The sequence below is a fragment of the Choloepus didactylus genome, chromosome 1 (genome assembly GCF_015220235.1).
Source record: "Choloepus didactylus isolate mChoDid1 chromosome 1, mChoDid1.pri, whole genome shotgun sequence".
Taxonomy (NCBI): Eukaryota; Metazoa; Chordata; class Mammalia; order Pilosa; family Megalonychidae; genus Choloepus; species Choloepus didactylus.
The window spans coordinates 193,852,199-193,870,350 of record NC_051307.1 but is presented as its reverse complement, the minus strand read 5'-3'; the positions used below and the strand labels follow the sequence as shown (position 1 = coordinate 193,870,350).

Here is an 18,152-nt window from a genome sequence, read left to right as displayed (position 1 = left end):
TCCCATGAACACAAGGAAAATGCTGAAGTTTTGCCTTCAGAACTAGCAAAACTATTGTCAGTGGCATTCCAGAAAAGGTGTATTTATATACTTTCATAGCATAGAAATGATGGATTTATCTCCAGTAGAACTGACCTATATTTGCTCAGAGACAGGTCTTTGAACAAGGATCAGTGTGTGTCATTTTGCCAAATGGGACCAAAAAAAAAAGATTTATTAGCGTCACTTTTCTTCACAAGAATAGGTTTCCTATGTATCATTAGTTACTTTATCATGAATAACATGTAATGTCATCTTGGTGCTTATTAATCATCCTTTCTTCCAACGAACTGTGAGAATAATTAGACGAAGTTGGTGGCAGACTATGGCTTCCACATTAATCTTGTTAAGCTGGTGTCAGTAAAATGTTCCCACGTTAACATCCACGACAAAGATACTGTTAAGTGTTTGTTTCTAAAGTAGGAATTCTTAGGCATCAGTATTTGGAAAGGAAAGCCCCTGTTTGTATTACAGTAAGACTTAGATGGCAAGACTCACATGAAATCAAGTGATACCCTTACTCATTTCAGCTCTCATCTGTGAAAGGTACAGATCTGCTCAGAGAGTAGTTTCAGAGCCAGATGGAGTGCGGGCATTTTTGTAAGCTTCAGAGCAAGGAGCCAAGGGGCTCCTTGCTACTCTGCACCATGTCCTCGCTCTGGGTCCTGGGCTGTTGTTGCTTCCACCACCTGGAAGGACACTGGGCACAGGGACAGAGGAAAAGAAAGGATGATGAGCGCTCACTGGTGCTTAAAGGTTCTGCCCCAAAGTGACAGTTTTAATTGGTCAAAGCAAGTGTCATGGTCATCTCTAATTTCAGTTGGGCAGGGGAATGCCATCCTTATGCATACCTAGAAGTAGAAAGAAGTGGGAAATTTGCATGCATTCATATGACTAATGCAAAGCAAAAATATATAGATTGATTATTAAAATGGAAAGCTGATTCCTTGAAAAGACCAATAAAATAAAGCTTTGGTAAGTGCCATCAACGAGGAAGAGGGAGGACACAGTGTAAAAGGCAATATAAATAAGAATCAGAGAAGGTTTGTGAAGGTATAAGACAATACTGTGCACAATTTTATTAAAAGGTGTTTGAAAATTTGGACACAGTAGATATTTGTTATGGGTCAAATTGCATCCCCTCCAAAAGATGTGTTCAAGTACTAACCCCCAGTCCCATGAATGTGACGTAATTTGGAAATAGGGTCTTTGAAGATATGAGTTAAGATGGGGCCAAACTAGATTGAGGGGTGGGGTGGGTAATCCATTATAACTGTATAAGAAATCCATATAAGAAGAGGAAATCTGGACACAGACAGACGTGAAAGAAGATGGCCATGTGGACATGGAAGCAGAGATTGAAGTGCTGCAACTGCAAGCCAGAGAATTCCAAGGATTGCCACAAACCACCAGAAGCTAGGAAGAGGCAAGAGAGGATTCTCTCCTATAGGTTTCAGAGTGAGTGCAGCCCTGCTGATGCCTTGATTTTGGACTTCTAGCTTGCAGAACTGTGAGGCAATAAATTCCTATTGTTGTAAACTACCCACTTTGTGGTCCTTTGTCACAGGCAGCCGTAGGAAACTAAGAAAGGGATTTTTTAGGAAAATGCAAATAACCAAAATTGGCTCAAGACATAGATATCTGAGTAGAAGATATTTTTAAAAATATTTCAAGATGTACTGGTAAAAACATACTTAGCCCAGTTGATTTTATGGGTGAGTTCTACCAAATCTCCCAGAAACAGATATTAGATACACAATAAGGATTTGTGGAATAGAATGGATAGACAAAATTAGCATTTAATTGACATCAAAATCAAAGAAGGATACTTACTACTCTGGTCAGTATCATTTATGAACATAAGTTACCTGATTGAACCTACCAGTATATTAAAAGGACAAATGTATCTCCCCTCCTTCAAGTCTGCTCAAATGTCACCTTGTGAAGGAGGCATGCCCTGTTGGTCCTATTTAAAATTGCAGCCTGAAACCAGCACTCCTAATCCACTTTTCCCATTCTTTTTTTCCCCATAGCATGTATCTCCTTTTAACATAGTGTATAATTTACTTATTTATTATGTTTGCCTTCTACCCCTACTATATAATGTAAATGGTGCAAGAGCAGGAATTTTTTTAAAAAAATTTTATGGTGGTAAAATATATGCAACATAAAATTTGCTGTTTTTATGGTTTTTAAGTGTACAAATTCAGTAGCATTAATTACATTCACAGTGTTTTTGTAACCATCACTGTGATGGTTAGGTTCATGTGTCAACTTGGCCATGTGATGGTGTCCAGGTGTCTGGTCAAGCAAGCACTGGCCTCACCGTTACTGTAAGGACATTTGTGGCTGGTTAATAAACCAGGAGTTTGGTTTATTAAATCATCAGTCAGTTGGCTGCAGCTGTGACAGATTACATCAACAAAGGGAGTGTCTTCCACAGAGAGAATTCAGTCAGCTGGGTTTAATCAATCAATTGAAGACTTTTCCCTTTCCCTAACCATGGCATCCTTTAATCTACTTTAAAAAAAAAAAAAAAAAAAAAAAAGCTTTTTAATTTGAAATAATTTTAAACTTACAAGACAGTTGCAAAAATAATACAAAATAATACAAAACCAATACTGAGAACTGCAATATACCCCTGACCCGGGCACCCAAAAGATTTACCAAATTTTAACATTTGCCACATTTGTTATATCTGTCCATCCATCCATCTATCTTCTAAACATTTGAGAGTAGGTTACATACATTATGCTCCTTGAACACATAATACTTCTATGTATAGTTCGTAAGAACAAGGATATTAACTTATATAACCTCATTAAGTAGTTATCAAGTTTATGAAAGTTAACATTGATATAAAGCATTTAGTCTACAATCCATTTTTTTCAATTGTTCCAATAATTATTGTCCTTTTCAGCATTTTCTCTTCTATTATTAGATCCAGTCCAGGATTATGTATTGTATTTAATTATCATTGTCTCTTTAATTTCTCTCTCTTTTTTAATTGTAGAAACATGTACAACATGAAATTTACCATCTCAACCACTCCCAAGCATGCAATTCAGTGGGGCTAATCGCATTCACAGTGTTGTACTACTTTCACCAGCATCCATTACCAAAACTTTTCCATCACCACAGACTCTGCAGCCATGATGCATTAATTCTCCATTCCCACCCTCCTCCATGCCTGATATCCCATTCTTAACTCTCTGTCTCTATGAGTTGCATATTTTAGTAATTTCAAATAAGAGAAGTTATATAACATTTGCTTTTTTTGTGTCTAACTTATTTCACTCAATTTGGTGTCTTCAAGGTTCATCCATGTTGTTGCATGTATCAGAGCTTTGTTCCTTTTTATGATTGAGTAATATTCCATCGCATGTTTGTATCACATCTTGTTTATCCATTCATCTGTTGGTGGGCACTTGAATTGCTTCCATCTTTTGGCAATTGTGAATCATGCTACTATGAGCATTGGTGTGCAAATATCCATTCGAGTCCCTGCTTTCAGTTCTTTTTGGTGTATACCTAGAAGCGGAATTGCAGGGTCATATGGTAATTCTGTACTTAACTTTCTGAAGAATCGCCAGGCTGTAGTCCACAGAGCCTGCACCATTTGGCATTCCCACCAACAGTGTAAGAGACTTCCTATTTCTCTTCCAATTCCTATATCTTTGGCAGTCCTTATTTACCTTTTTTGAAAAAATTATAACCATTCTAGTAGTTGTGAGGTGGTATTTCATTGTGGTTTTGGTTTGCATTTCCCTAAAAGCTAAGGATATTGAGAATCTTTTCATGTACTTATTGGCCATTTGTATGTTGGCTTTGGAGAAATTCTGTTCAAGGCTTTTGCCCATTTTTTTTAAATTGGGTTGTTTGTTGTTGAGTTCTAGGAGTTCTTTATTTATTCTGGAAATTAAACCCTTACCAGATACATGGTTTTTCAAATACTTTCCCCATTCTGTTTGTTGTCTTTCTTTTCACTTTCTTGATAATGTCTTTTGATGATGTGCAAATGTTTTTAATTTAGATGAAGTCCAATTTATCTATTTTTTGTTGTTGTTCATGATTTTGGTATAAAGTCTAAGAATGCATTGCCTAATACAAGGTCCTAAAGATATTTCCCAGTGTTTTCTTCTGAAAGTTTTATAGATTTAGCACTTACATTTTGGTTGTTCATTCTTTCAGAGTTAAATTTTGTATATGTTGTGAAGTATGGGATATCCAATTTTCCCAGCACCATTTGTTGAAGCGTCTGTTCTTTCCCGGTAGATTTGGCACCTTTGTCAAAAAAATCATTTGGTCATAGAAATGTGGGATTATTTCTGACTGCTCAGTTCTGTTCCTCTATTTTATAGATTGATCTGAGTTACTAACAGTGAGTTTAAAGAACAGCCCAAGGTGAAAGCGTAGGGTCCTCTGCTCCCTGGTCTTTTGTGAACATGAGTTGTCCTTAGCACATGTGACTGAGAATCCCCCCATTTACACAGATCTGAATGTTCCTTTTCTTTAGGACATAGTCCTTCCTCCTTGTCTGAGTGCTATGTTGTATTTCTCATAATTGGCAATCCTTTGCCTGAGACAGCTGCAGTTTTTTCTCCTACATCACTCTAACTGCACTCCAAGCTGCTTCTATGGATAGGGCAAATTCTGGGAGGGTGAGCCTGTGACAGGTGTCCTGGTTAAGGTCTTCAGGCAGTCACCGGGCAGACTCACACAAACATGCATGCATCCTCGTATGTGCACTGGGTTTATTTTGCTCCCTCTAGAACTAGAACCAGGGACCTGCACTGGGAGTCTGGGCTGGCCCTGCAGGGAGCCAGGGAGGGGGTGGAAGAAGGGCCAGCATGGGTGTCACACAGTTGTCGTACTGTTTTAAGTTGCTTTATTCTTGATTTGGTGCTCACCCAGAGACCTCGACACTTTACCTCTTTTGCAGAGCCCTGAGAATGATGGTTCTACCAGATTTTCCCCTTTTGTTTAAAGCTTCTGTCAGGGAACTGAATTCTGGAGCATCTCATTCTGCTATCTTGGTGACATCTGCTTTTAATCTACTTTTGGTCTCTATGAATTTGCTGATTCTAGATATTTCATATAAGTGGAACCACACAATATTTGTCCCTTTGTGTCTGGCTTATTTCACATAGCATAATGTCTTTCAAGGTTCATCTGTGTTGTAGCATGTATCAGAATTTTATTCCTTTTTATGGCTGAATAATATTCCATTGTGTGGCTATTCTAAAATTTATTTATCTTTTCAGCTGTTGATGGGCACTTAGGTTGTTCCCACCTTTTAGCCATTGTGAATAATGATGCTATGGATTTTTGAATAATGCTGTTACAAACATTGGTATACAATATGTGTTAGAGGGCCTGTTTTCAATTATTTTGGGTACATACCTAGGAGTAGAATTACTGGGTCATATGGTAATTCTATGTTTAACTTTCTAAGGGACGAAAAGGGAGGAATTTTTGTCTGTTTTGTTCAGTGATAAAAACCAAGTACCTGTAATCGTTGACACTTAGAAATATTTATTGAAAAATGAATTAATTCTAAATACAATGTGGGTTTCTGGATTGAAACCTGATACAGAAAAAGGGCATTAGTGGAAAAATTAGTGAAATTTGAATAAACGCTGCAGTTTAGTTATTGGTATTGTAGCAGGGTTAATGTCTTGTTTTGATAAATGTGCCATGGTTAGGTAAGATGTACATATTGGGGAAGCTGGGTAAAGGGTAAATGGGAATTCTCTGTACTATCTCTGTAACTCTTTTGTAAATACCAAATAATACGTGGTACCTTGTAGGATGAGTGTGGTCAGGTGGTGAAGGGAACAGGGGCAGGGCCAGTGTGAGACAAGTTAGATGCCTAGAAACTCGTGCCCTAAGTGAGCACTTGCACTAGCATTTGCACGACTCTGAGAGTGAATTTTGCACACTAGGCATCTTGCTTGCCTCACCCTAGTTGCAGATCTGAAGGGAAATCTTGTCTTTATTTTTGTATTATGTGAAATTTTATCATTTTAATTACAATGTATATTGTTTGTTTCAGCTTTTAAAATTCAGAGGATTGAAAAAAGGAAACAAAACATGTTATTTTTGAGATCCTTTAAAATATACAAAGAAACTGTCTTATTTGTCTTTATAATGAGAAATTCAGACTGAAGACTTACTCGGTTTTCTCTTTCTCTTTAGGGCTTAAATTACTCCCTGCTATGTGGTGTTAACTGTTGAGGAAATAAAAATTCATCTCTTCTAGGTCGCAAATGTAGTTTATTGCCCTGAAGCAGTGTTGCAGTGACGCATAGCTAGCATATCATAAACGCACAAGACTAAAGTGAGAAAATACCAGTATCAGGATAGTCTTGAAACTGCAAAAAATATTTTTTTTTTCTCAAGTAGTTTGCAATCCCCAAATCTCTTTCAAGTATGGTTTCCTAAATTCTATATACCCAATTTCTGGTCCCTGTAACTCCTCTTCGCATATCTGAAGGTGGTTCACTGGCAGGGAACTGCCTGCAGCAGCTCAGGGGCTCTGAAAGTGTCTGCTCCCCCTCAGCTCACTTAACTCACCTCTGGTGAGTGCCTTACTGAGGCAGAGGATTTGCCTCATTAAAGTGCATAAAGGTAATCGTTCAACCTGTGTAAAGAATGAAGGGATGGACGCCATTTGCTCATTTGTCTTTACTGTGTGATCGAATTTCTGTGCAATCATGATAGAAATTATTATCTATTGTAGGAGCATCAGGAGAGCATTCTGGGTAACACCATGCAAACTGTGATTGCATTACTCAACAATCTGGTTGCCTGCAAAGATTCAAATATGAAGCTCCTTTATGAACAAGGTAAATGCTTCTTATCTTAGGGTTAGTCTTTGATTCTGTTGAGTTTTGCCTATTTGCAAATTTCCTTTCCTCCTGTAGCAAGAAGTCAAGAAGTGCTATTTAAAGTTTATGAATTAAAACAGATGTGAAAGTATCTATAAATAATAATGATATTACCAGCACAAATTGGAAGTGGGTTTAGGGATAGTTTTCTTGAGCTATTTCATCCTCTTTATTGGCACTAAGTCACTTGGCTCTGCTTTAAGATGATAAACCAGGAAATACACGAGTAAGCATAGTATTGAGATGGCTGACAATCAAAACAAAAACAGATACATTTAAAAGCATCTTAGAAAAATGGAACCCTGCCTCGGTTAGATGGGTTAGGGGCAGCTTTTCTTTTCTCCTTATGTGGATCGGTACTATTACAGGCTTTTAACTCATAAAAAAATAGGCTTGGATAACATCTGTCACTGAATACAATTATCAAGTTGCTGTTCTGATTTTTTTTCCCCAAAGAATTTACATTTCTGTTTCTATGTGGTCATTATACTTAAATGTTGGTAATATTTTTCCCTTCTCTTTATTCTCCCTAAGAAAAATGTCCACTTCCAAAAGTAATAAAAATTGCCAATAGTTGTGGGACCTTAGTTACATAGAGAACTTCTTGATTCTTTTATATAGCAACATCCTATTGGATGGATATAGCATAATTTATTTAACCAGTGCACTAATGATGCATGTGGATTATCTTCAGTCTTTTGCTGTTACAGATAGTGTCATAATTAATAACCTGATATCTACATCCTTTCATGTGGGAGCAGGATTATGTATAAGAAAAATTCCTGGGGTTGGAATTGCTGGATCAAAGGCTATATGCATTTAGAGTTTTTATAGATATTGCCAAATTCTTCTAAGTGATGTGCCAATTTATACTTCACCAAGGTACATGAAATACCCTGTTTTTCCTCTCCCCTTAATGTTTCAAACCTTTGGATTTTTGTTAGTCTGATGGGTTAAAAAAGACACTAGTTTTAGTCTGCTCTTCCCTTTTAGAGAGATTGAGATTTTTAAATAGGTTTTATAACCGTTTCTATATCTTTTTCTGTGATGTTATTTTATATCCTTTGCCTGTATTTCTATTAGACTGCTAATCTTTTTCTTATTGATTTCTGTAAAGTCTCTCTATATAGATTAAAGAGCTTAGCTATTTTTGATACAAGTTGTAAATATTTTTGCCCCATTTTTTATTTATTTCAATTCATTCATGGTGGTTTTTGCCACATGAAAATTTTTGTTACAGTTTGTTCTGTTTTATATAGTTTAATTTTACATATTTTCTTTTATACTAACAGAAATTTTAGTTAGTTAGAAAGGCCATCCCCCATCCAAGGTTTATAAAGAAAGTATTTAATGTTTTCTTCTGGAACATTTATGGTTTCATTTTTTACTTTAAGTCTTTGACCCATTTTAATTTACCATGGAATAAGGTGTAAGATATGGATTCAGTGTACTTTTCTCTGAATGGCTACCCAGTTGTCCAAAACTGTATTTTCCCCACTGTTTTGAAATGCCATATTGTTCTCATACGAGATCCTAGGCTTCATATTCAATTCCATTGTTTGTTGGTCAATTCATACACCAATAGCACACTTTTAACTGTTGATGCTTTATTATATATATATATATATATTATTTTTTTAATTTAATAAATTTTATTTTGAAATAAATTCAATCTTACAGGAAGAGTTGCAAAAACAGTACAAACCCCATACATAGAACTCCATTATACCCTGACCTCCCTCCCCCGATACCACGATCCACCACCTTTAACATCCTGTCACACCATTTCTTTCTTTCCCTCCCTCCCTCTCTATCTATCATCCATCATCTACTGCTCTGTCCTCTGAACATATGAGAGCAAGCTGCACATATCTTTGAACAAACAATATAATTCACATATACCTTTCCCATTGACAAGAATATTCTTTTATGCAATCTCATTAAGCGCAGTTAAGAAGTTCAAGAAATTCAACATTGATACAAAGCTTACATTCTGTATTTCCTTTTTTTTGTGTGTGTGTCCCATCTGTGTCCCTTTGAGCCTCCTCTCCTCCATCCTCAGATCCCATCCAGGATCATCCTTGGCATTTAATTGTCACCTATTTAGACTTTTTTTTTTTTTTTCAATTGTGGAAACATATAAACAGCCTAAATCTTCCCATTCCATCCCTTCCCTAGCATTCCATTAGTGGGATTAATCACACTTAGAATGTTGCAATGCTATCACCATCCCACCATCCATTTCTAGAAGTTTCCCTTCACCCCAAACAGAAACCCTACACTCATTTCTTAACTCCCCATTTCCCCTTCCCCCACTTCTTGTAACCCATACTCTACTTTTCATCTCTATGGTCATATTCTCTGATACTTTTTTTGTGTTTACTGTGGGGCTTAAATTTAACCTCTTAAATCTATAACAATCTTGTTTTTCTTTGATACCAACTGTGCTGGTTTGAGTGTATGATGTCCCACAGAAAAAGCTGTATTCTTTGATGCGGTCTTGTGGGGCAGACATAATAGTGGGGATTAAGTTGGAACGTTTGGATTAGGTTGTTTGCATGGAGATGTGCCCCACCCAACTGTAGATGATAACTGATGGGATATTTCCATGGAGGCGTGGCCCCACCCATTTAGGGTGGGCCTTGATCAGTGGAGCCATATAAATGAACTGACTCAAAGAGAAGGAACTCAGGGCAGCTGTGAGTGATGTTTTGAAGAGGAGCAAGCTTGCTGGAGAGGAACGTCCTGGGAGAAAGCCATTTTGAAACCAGAACTTTGGAGCAGACGCCAGCCAAGTGCCTTCCCAGCTAACAGAGGTTTTCCGGACGCCATTGGCCATCCTCCAGTGAAGGTACCTGATTACTGATGTGTTACCTTGGACACTTTATGGCCTTAAGACTGTAACTGTGTAGCCAAATAAACCTCCTTTTTATAAAAGCCAATCCATCTCTGGTGTTTTGCATTCTGCAGCATTAGCAAACTAGAACTTCAATATGACACATAAACTATGTTCCTGTACTCCATCATTCCCCCACCTTTATGTAGTTCTTGTCAAAAATTACATATTTTACATTGAGTCCCAAACCGCTGATTTATCATTACAGTTTATGTATTTTAGATCCTGTAGGAAGTAAATAGTGGAGTTACAAATCAAAAATACAGTAGTATTGGTATTTATATTTACCATGTGATCTTTACTGGAAATCTTTATTTCTTCATGTAGTTTCAGTCAATTGTTTAGTGTCCCTTCCTTTCAGCCTGCTCAGCTCCCTTTAGCATTTCTTATAGGACTGATCTACTGATGATGAAGTCCCTCAGTTTTTGACTATCCGGGAATGTTTTCATCTCCCCCTCATTTTTACCCTCCAGGTGTTTGTGAATTTTCTGTGTCTTGATGGTTATTGATTTCTATTTGTATTCCATTGTGGTCAGAGAATGTGCTTTGAACAAATTCATTTTTTTTTTTTTTAATTTATTGAGGCTAGTTTTAATGTCCCAGCATATGGTCCATTCTGGAGAAAAATCCGTTATCACTAGAGAAGAATGTGTGTCCCGGTGACCTGGGATGTAATATTCTATATATGTCTGTTAAACTTCTCTATCTCTCTCTCTCCTTTCTTTGTTTCTCTGTCGGTAGGGCTCCCTTTAGTATCTGAAGTAGGGCAGGTCTTTTACTAGCAAAATCTCTCAGCATTTGTTTATCTGTAAAAAATTTAAGCTCTCCCTCAAATTTTAAGGAGAGCTTTGCTGAATAAAGTATTCTTGGTTGGAAATTTTTCTCTCTCAGAGTTTTAAATATGTCATGCCACTGCCTTCTCACCTCCATGGTGGCTGCTGAGTAGTCACTACTTAGTCTTATGTTGTTTCCTTTGTATGTGGTGAATTGCTTTTCTCTTGCTGCTTTCAGAACTTGTTCCTTCTCAGTATTTGCCAGTCTGATCAGAATATGTCTTGGAGTGGGTTTATTTGGATTTATTCTTTTTGGAGTTTGCTGGGCATTTATGCTTTGTGTATTTATATTGTGTAGAAGGTTTGGGAAGTTTTCCCCAACAATTTCTTTGAATACTCTTTCTAGACATTTACCCTTCTCTTCCCCTTCTGGGACACCAATGAGTCTGAAATTTGGATGTTTTATTTTATCTATCATATCCCTGAGATCCGTTTTGATTTTTTCAATTTTTTTCCCCATTCTTTCTTTTGTTCTTTCATTTTCTGTTCTGTGGTCCTCAAGGAGGCTGAGTTGTTGTTCACCTTCCTCTTACCTTGTATTGTGAGTATCCAGAGTCTTTTTAATTTGGCCTACAGTTTCTTTAATTTCCATAAGATCTTCTATTTTTTTATTTACTCTTGCAATTTCTTCTTTATGCTCTTCTAAGATCTTCTTTATGTCCTTTATATCCTGTGCCATGCTCTTTTTCATGACCTTTATATCCTGTGCCATCTCTGGTTGCCTGTCTGTAGTTCTTTGATTAATTGTGCCAAGTACTGTGTGTCTTCTGATCTTTTGATTTGGGTGTTTGGGTTTGGGTTCTCCATATTGTCTGGTTTTATCATGTGCTTTAAGATTTTCTGTTGTTTTTGGCCTCTTTGCATTTGCTTTACTTGATCTCTAATTTGTCAGCACTGCAGCTTGGTGGCGTACACTTTATCTAACCAGCAAATGGCATCCATGAGTCACCTATTCCCCTCAGGTCAGTTCTCCCCAACTTTGTCTTTGTGGTGTGTGGGGCTGACTCTTCTGGGGTCCAATTGGTGCACTTAATTTGGGTGTGTTGTTGGTGCTGTCCGCCCTGAATGAGGTGCATGTGTCTGAGCGGTTAGGGAGGGAGGGCAGCTTTAATAATCAAACCTCCCAGGTGTTCCCGGAGATTTAAGACTGTTCTCTGCCACTGACCCAGAAGTCCTTGATATTGGTGTAGGTTCCCTGGGATTTCTGAGTGGCTCCCCCTTCCCTGCTGTGCTCTTCCAGGACCTCTGTTGAGGGAGGGAGGGCCGTGCCACGTCACAAGTGCACTCCAGCCTCCAGGGAAGCCCTGGGCCGCCGGGCTATGCAGGGGCGTTCCCAGCCCGCTTCAAAGATGGTTGAATGGGATGCGTTAAATTCACCCTTTCCTCACAGCTCCGCCCTCTCAGCTCTAGGACAATCAGCTGTGGGTGTATTAAAGGCCACTGTCCACAGCTGACACTGTGGCATGTGCGCGGTGCTGCGGGAAAGACTCCCCATCACACTGGGCTTCCCGGCGCAACTCTGGGCTGCAGGTCCTGGCCCCGGGCAGGAGTGTCCCTCACCCGCCAGGGAGATGGCTGCAAGTTGTGTGGTCCTTTCTCCCTTTGGCTCCCCTTTGCTCCCCTGGGCCTGAGACAGTCAGCAGTGGGTGTGGGAACGGGTATCCTCCACACCAGACACCGAGGCGTTAGCCCAGCCCGCTCCTGCCGTGCTTCACTGCGGGGCTCTCCCTGTTGTATCTGCAGCTGCTCCCGGGCTTTTTTTTTTTTTTTTTTAAAGAACTAGTCATCTCCAAATGCCAACCCACCATTTCCCCATACCGCAGCGTGGCCAAGGGACTTTCAGCCGACTCACTCATTTCAGAATGCAGACTCCTGGTTTCACCAAATGCACGGTCCCTGTAGATTTAGCAGACCTTGTCTGGCTGGTGCTACTCTGGAGCTGGTGTTCTGGGTCACTTTCTGGTTTTTATCTAGTATTTTCACGGAGGTGTTTTTTTGCCCTGTCTCACCTAGTCGCCATCTTAGGTTCTCCTATAATATATTTTAATGTCTGGTACAATTAGCTTTCCTCTCGTTCTTTTCTGGGGTTTTCTTGACTATTCTTATTTATTTTTTTTTCCCATAAAAGCTTCAGAATGAGCTTACCGCACTAAAGATAGTGAAAATTAGTGGTGTATTATGTGTGTGTGGCAGTTACTGTGAATTTATAAATCGATTTAGGATGAGTTGACATTTTTTTATGGCTGAGTCAGATTTAAGAGCATGTTACATTTTCCCATTTGTTGAACACTTTTTATTCGCTTCAGAGATGTTTTACCGTTTCCTTTATGTAGAACCTGTGTGTTGGTTTGTCTCCTCTCGCATAATTTATCCATTTGCTTCCTATTAGAAATGAAATATTTTCTGCCATCATGTAATCCAATTTGTTTTTTAAAATGTTTGAAAGTTTCTGATTTATGTATATTACCTTTGTACCTAAGTTAATTCTCTTATTGTTTTCAGCAGTAGTAGTTTAAACATGATTCTCATAGTTTTCCCATGATGCGGTCATAACAGATGCAAATAATGCATCTTATGCATTTTATAGCTACTTTTTTCTTATGCATTTTATAACTACTTTTTTTCTCTTAATTGCAAAATCCAAAGAGAATGGGATAGTGGATATCTTTGTCTTGCTTCAAAACCTTCTTTACTGATTAAGAAAGTTCCTATCTAGTCTGATTTTATCTTTCTTTTCGTTTGTAGTCAATAATAAATAATGACTTTTGTGAAATGCCTTTTGGGCATCTATAGAAACAATCAAATGTTTTTTGCCTTGGATCTATTAATGTAATGGATTATATTTATTATATTACCTGATATTGTACTATCCTAGCATTTAACTCAATAACCACGCTTAATCATGATCTATTATTCTTTTATGGTGCTAATGAGTTTCTTTACTAATATTTTATTTAGGATTTTTCATTGCTATTAATAAGCATGTTTAGTCTGTGGTTTGTTTTGGGGAGGGAAAACACATTCTTTGTCAGGTTTTGATGTTAACATTATACTTTATTTCTTAAAAAGGAAGTTCTTTCTCTTTTTTTGTAACAGTTCAGTTATCATTATCTACTTCTTAAAAGACCCCTGTGAAATTATCTGGCTGGTCCTGTTTCTTGGAACACCTGCTCCCTCTTGGACAACCTTCTCTATTTTTACAATGATAATGAATCTTTTTTACATTTTTGTTTTGGTAAATTCTATTTTCCTTGGAAGTTTTCATTTCATACACATCTTCATATTTTCATAGAATTGAACAAAATAGATTCTTATGATTCTTTTACTTTCCTAGGTGTTGGTGGTTATCTCCCTGTTACCATTTATTGTGTTATATATTTGAACTTTTGCATTTTTATTGAGTAGTTTAGATAGTGGCTTTACTATCATTATATATATATTTAAATGTAGTTAACAGTATTGCAATCTATAGCTGAATATGATTAAAAGAGGAAATATTAGCTTGTGTGTATGGTTACAGAATAAAAATTTTTTAAAAATCCATGGAACTACAATACACAAACAGTGAACACGAAAGTAAACCGTGGATATGTTAATATACAATTATAATAATATGCTTTCCCCAGTTGTAACAAATGCTCCACATCAATGCAAGGTATTAACATTTATATGGGATTGTATATGGGAATCCTGAATACTATGCATGATTGTTCTGTAAACCCGCACCTTCGCTAGTAAAGAAGAAAAAGTTTGGGGATTTACTTATTAGTTCTACTTTTTAAAAACTCAATTTCTGCTTTGATTTATTAATTCATTCCTTGTGCTTTCCTTGAGTTTGTGTTATTGGTTTTTTGTCTTTTAAAAAAAGATGCTTAGCTCATTTTTCTCTAGTCTTTCTTTTTTATCAACAAAATATTGAAAGCTATAAATTTTCTTCATGCATTGCCTTACCTTTGTCCCAGAGCTTCTGATCTGTAGTGCTTCTGTCATTTTTGTTTTCTACATATGCTTCAATTTTGGTTTATGTTTCCTCATTGAACCAAGCATTGTTTGTGAGAAGGGGAATATTTTTAAAGCTGGAAAGGGCTTTTTGTTATATTAATTGTGTTATTTATAGTTTTACTGCACTGTGATCAGCACATGTTGACAGTACTTTATCTACTTTACGGAATTTATTGAAGTTTTCTTGTACCTAGTTGTTCCAGTTTGCTAGAGCTGCTGTCATGCAAGATACCAGAAATGGATTGGCTTTTATAAAGAGGATTTATTAGGTTACAAATGTACAGTTCTAAGGCCATTAAAGTGTCCAAACTAAGGCATCAACGGGAGGATACCCCCACTGAAGAAAGGCCAGTGACATCCAGAACACCTCTGTCAGCTGGGAGGGCACATGGATGGTATCTCCTGGTCCTTTGCTCCTAGGTTCTGGTTTCAAAATGGCTTTCTCCAAAATGTCTCTGGGCTTCTGTCTTTCTTAGCTTCTCTCTCTCAGCTCCCGTGCCTCCTTGCTTGTTCTCCCAGGGCATATCTCTTTAAGCCTCTAAGAGTCCTCTCTTAGCTTCTCCAGGGCAAACTCTGGGCTTTATCTCTTAGCTTAGCATCTCCAAACATCTTTCTGTCTGCATCTCCAAGTGTCTGGGTCTGTGTTGGCTCTTACCTTCTCTCCAAAATGTCTCTCTCAACTTCTCTGAGCTCCTTCTCTTTGTGAGCTTGCTTAAAGAACTCCAATAAACTAATCAAGGTCAACCCTGAATGGGCGGTCTCACACCTTCATGGAAATAATCTAATCAAAAGGTCTCATCTACAGTTGGGTGTGTCACATCTTTATGTAAACAACCTAATCAAAAGGTCCCACCCACAATGAGTCTGTATCCGTAGGACTGGATTAAAAGAACGTGGCTTTTCCTGGGGTACATAACAGTTTCAAACTGACACACTAATCTGTGGTCAGTTTTCACAATTTATTATGTATGCAATTTTGCATATTTGTTTTCTCCCATGACAGTAGTAAAACTCGACAAAATTGCTGAAGCAACTCTTTTTCAGGAATTGAAAAATATTCATAGTAGAGTTGTATTTCTTGAATGAAGAGAAGCACATGAAGTGAACCTCATGCTAAGTCTGGCCTTTTGCCTGGGGAGGGAAGTCGAGTCCAGGTAGAACACAGAGGTCTTACTGAGCTAGAATGGAAGAAATCAGTGTCAAGGGATGTGAAATGGTGAGGATTCATAGCACAGGTATAAGAGAAGAGTGAGTTTCACAGAAGTGGTAGGACCAGGAAGTTTACGTGGAGGTTTCCCACAGGTTCTTGGTAAGGTCTGGGCTTTACAGTAAGCTTCTGTGAGGCCCAGCAGAGAGTACATGCTGCAAGGCTAAGAGCTGAACTAAGATATTGGAAATTGTGCAGTGATGAGAGATGCAGGAATTCAAGTCTAGACAGCAGAGATACCTCACTGGGCACCTGAGAAAGGTTACACCAGCCTGTCTTAGAGTATGGACCATATTCTGAAGTAAGGTTTAGGCCCTACCACTAAGGACAAAACCAATGTATACCTTCCCTAACAAAAAATTTAAACTTTAATTAACAAAACTAACAAAAAATTAAGCCTTTCAGGGTCAGAGGAGTCACCAGAAATTTAACTACATACCAAAACAAAAGCCAGTTATCACTTACAGGAAGACAATATAGTACAGATTCCCTATACATGTTATCCACAGTGACTAGCATTTAATCCAAACTTACTACACATGAAAAGAAGCTGGGAAATATGAGCCATAATCCAGATTTAAAGAGGGATGTCAGTTGAAACAAACCCAAGATGACCATGATAATGGAAGTAACAGACCAGGGTTTTAAAACAGCTATTATAAATATAGTCAAGACCAAAAAGAAAAAAAATAGATAATATGTGAGGAAGTAGGGAATCTCGATGGAGAAATTAAGTCTGTAAATAAGAATAAAGTGGAATTGTAGAACTGAAATGTGCAATATCTAAAATGAAAAATTCCCTGGATGGGCTTACCAGCAGATTGAAAAATGCAGAAGAAGAAGTTAGAAAATTGTAATAGTAATAGAAATTTTTCCATCTGGAGAACAAAGAGAAAACAAAAAAATGAAAAGAGCCTCAATGAGCTCTGGGGCAAGAGCAAGCATTTGAATATATGTGTGATTTGAATCCCAGACACAGAAGAGAGAGAAAGGAGAAGAGAGAATTTAAAGAAAAAACGGTCAAAATTTTACCAAAACTGGTCAAAAATATCTGCCAACAAATCCAAGAAGCTCAGAAAACCCAACAGGATAAATACAAACAAAACAAAACAACCCTTATCTAAGCATGTGGTAGTCAAATGCCTGAAATTTGAAGATAAAATCTTGAAAATATTCAGAGAAAAATGGCACACAAAGGATGTGAACAATACAAATGATGGCTGACCCTCACTGGAAATACTCAAGACTGGTAGAGTAGAAAAGCATCTTTAAAATGCTGAAAGAAAAACGCTGTCAATCTAGATTTTATGTCCAGTGAAAATATCCCTTAAAAGTTAGGATGACATATAGACAATTTTAGATAAATGAAAAATTAACAGAATTTGTTGTCAGCAAACCTGCTTTACAATACATGCTAAAGTAAGTTTTTCAGGCTCAATTTTGGAAGTGCTACCAGACGGGAACTTAGATCTAAAATTAGTAATGTGCGTGGGAAAGGTGAATATGTGGGTAAAAGCAAAAGGATATCTTTGTTTTCCCTGATCTCTGAAATTCTTTAAAAGGAAGCAGACTAGAAGGGCTTCTGGAATGGTGGACTGAGGACATCCATAAATCCACCCTTCCATAAAAACAACAAAAACACTGATAAAATTGTGAAAATCAACTTTTAAAATTCTAGAAATTATGAAAGGCTTCCAACAATCTAAGGAGTGTTTATTCAAGAAAAACTGCTGACTAAGAAAGGCAGGGCTGGGCTTATGAAAGGTGGTGGAATAGAAGAGACACAGCAAAATTCTCCTCCATGGACAACACTAGATGAAGTACAGAAAGTGCTCCAGAAGAGCTTTTCCAGGATTCTACTGGCTGGGCAATGTCCGCTATGTCCACAGTGACTGTGCACTTGGAGAAACCGAGAGGCTGCATTTAGAACCAGTGAGTGTTTGGCCTGGAGTGCCGCTGGGGAACGGGCGGTTGGAGCCAGTGGGCAAGCAAGGAGGGGAGCAGCTGGAGGGGAGCAGCTTTCCACACCCCAGGCATCCTCTACAGCACTTGGCTCGAGTGATAAGCCTTCACAGACCCACAGCTGAGAGCCCCCATGCCAGGGACTGGCGGTGGACCAGGCAAATGAGCGCAGAAGGGGGCAGCTTTCCACACCCTGTACAGCTATCTTTGCAGTTGTCTGGGGAGATGACCCTTCACAGCCCCATGCCTGAGAGCTTCCTTGAGGGAATTCGGGGTTCGGTGGGCTTGTGACGGCATCCACTCTTCCTCTGTGGAAGCCCACG

General features: G+C 38.1%; 1 protein-coding gene across 4 annotated transcripts in view; it reads left to right on the top strand.

Annotated features, from left to right (window-relative positions):
- Positions 1 to 18,152, top strand: part of ULK4 (unc-51 like kinase 4) — a 703,242-nt gene that overhangs the window by 426,319 nt on the left and 258,771 nt on the right. For 3 of the 4 annotated variants that reach the window (XM_037847819.1, XM_037847826.1, XM_037847812.1), the window contains exon 32: positions 6,782 to 6,887. The exons of the other annotated variant lie outside the window; for it this stretch is intronic. In XM_037847819.1, coding sequence (XP_037703747.1) covers positions 6,782 to 6,887 — 106 coding nt within the window. The remainder of the gene's footprint in view (positions 1 to 6,781; positions 6,888 to 18,152) is intronic. 4 annotated transcript variants of the gene reach the window in all.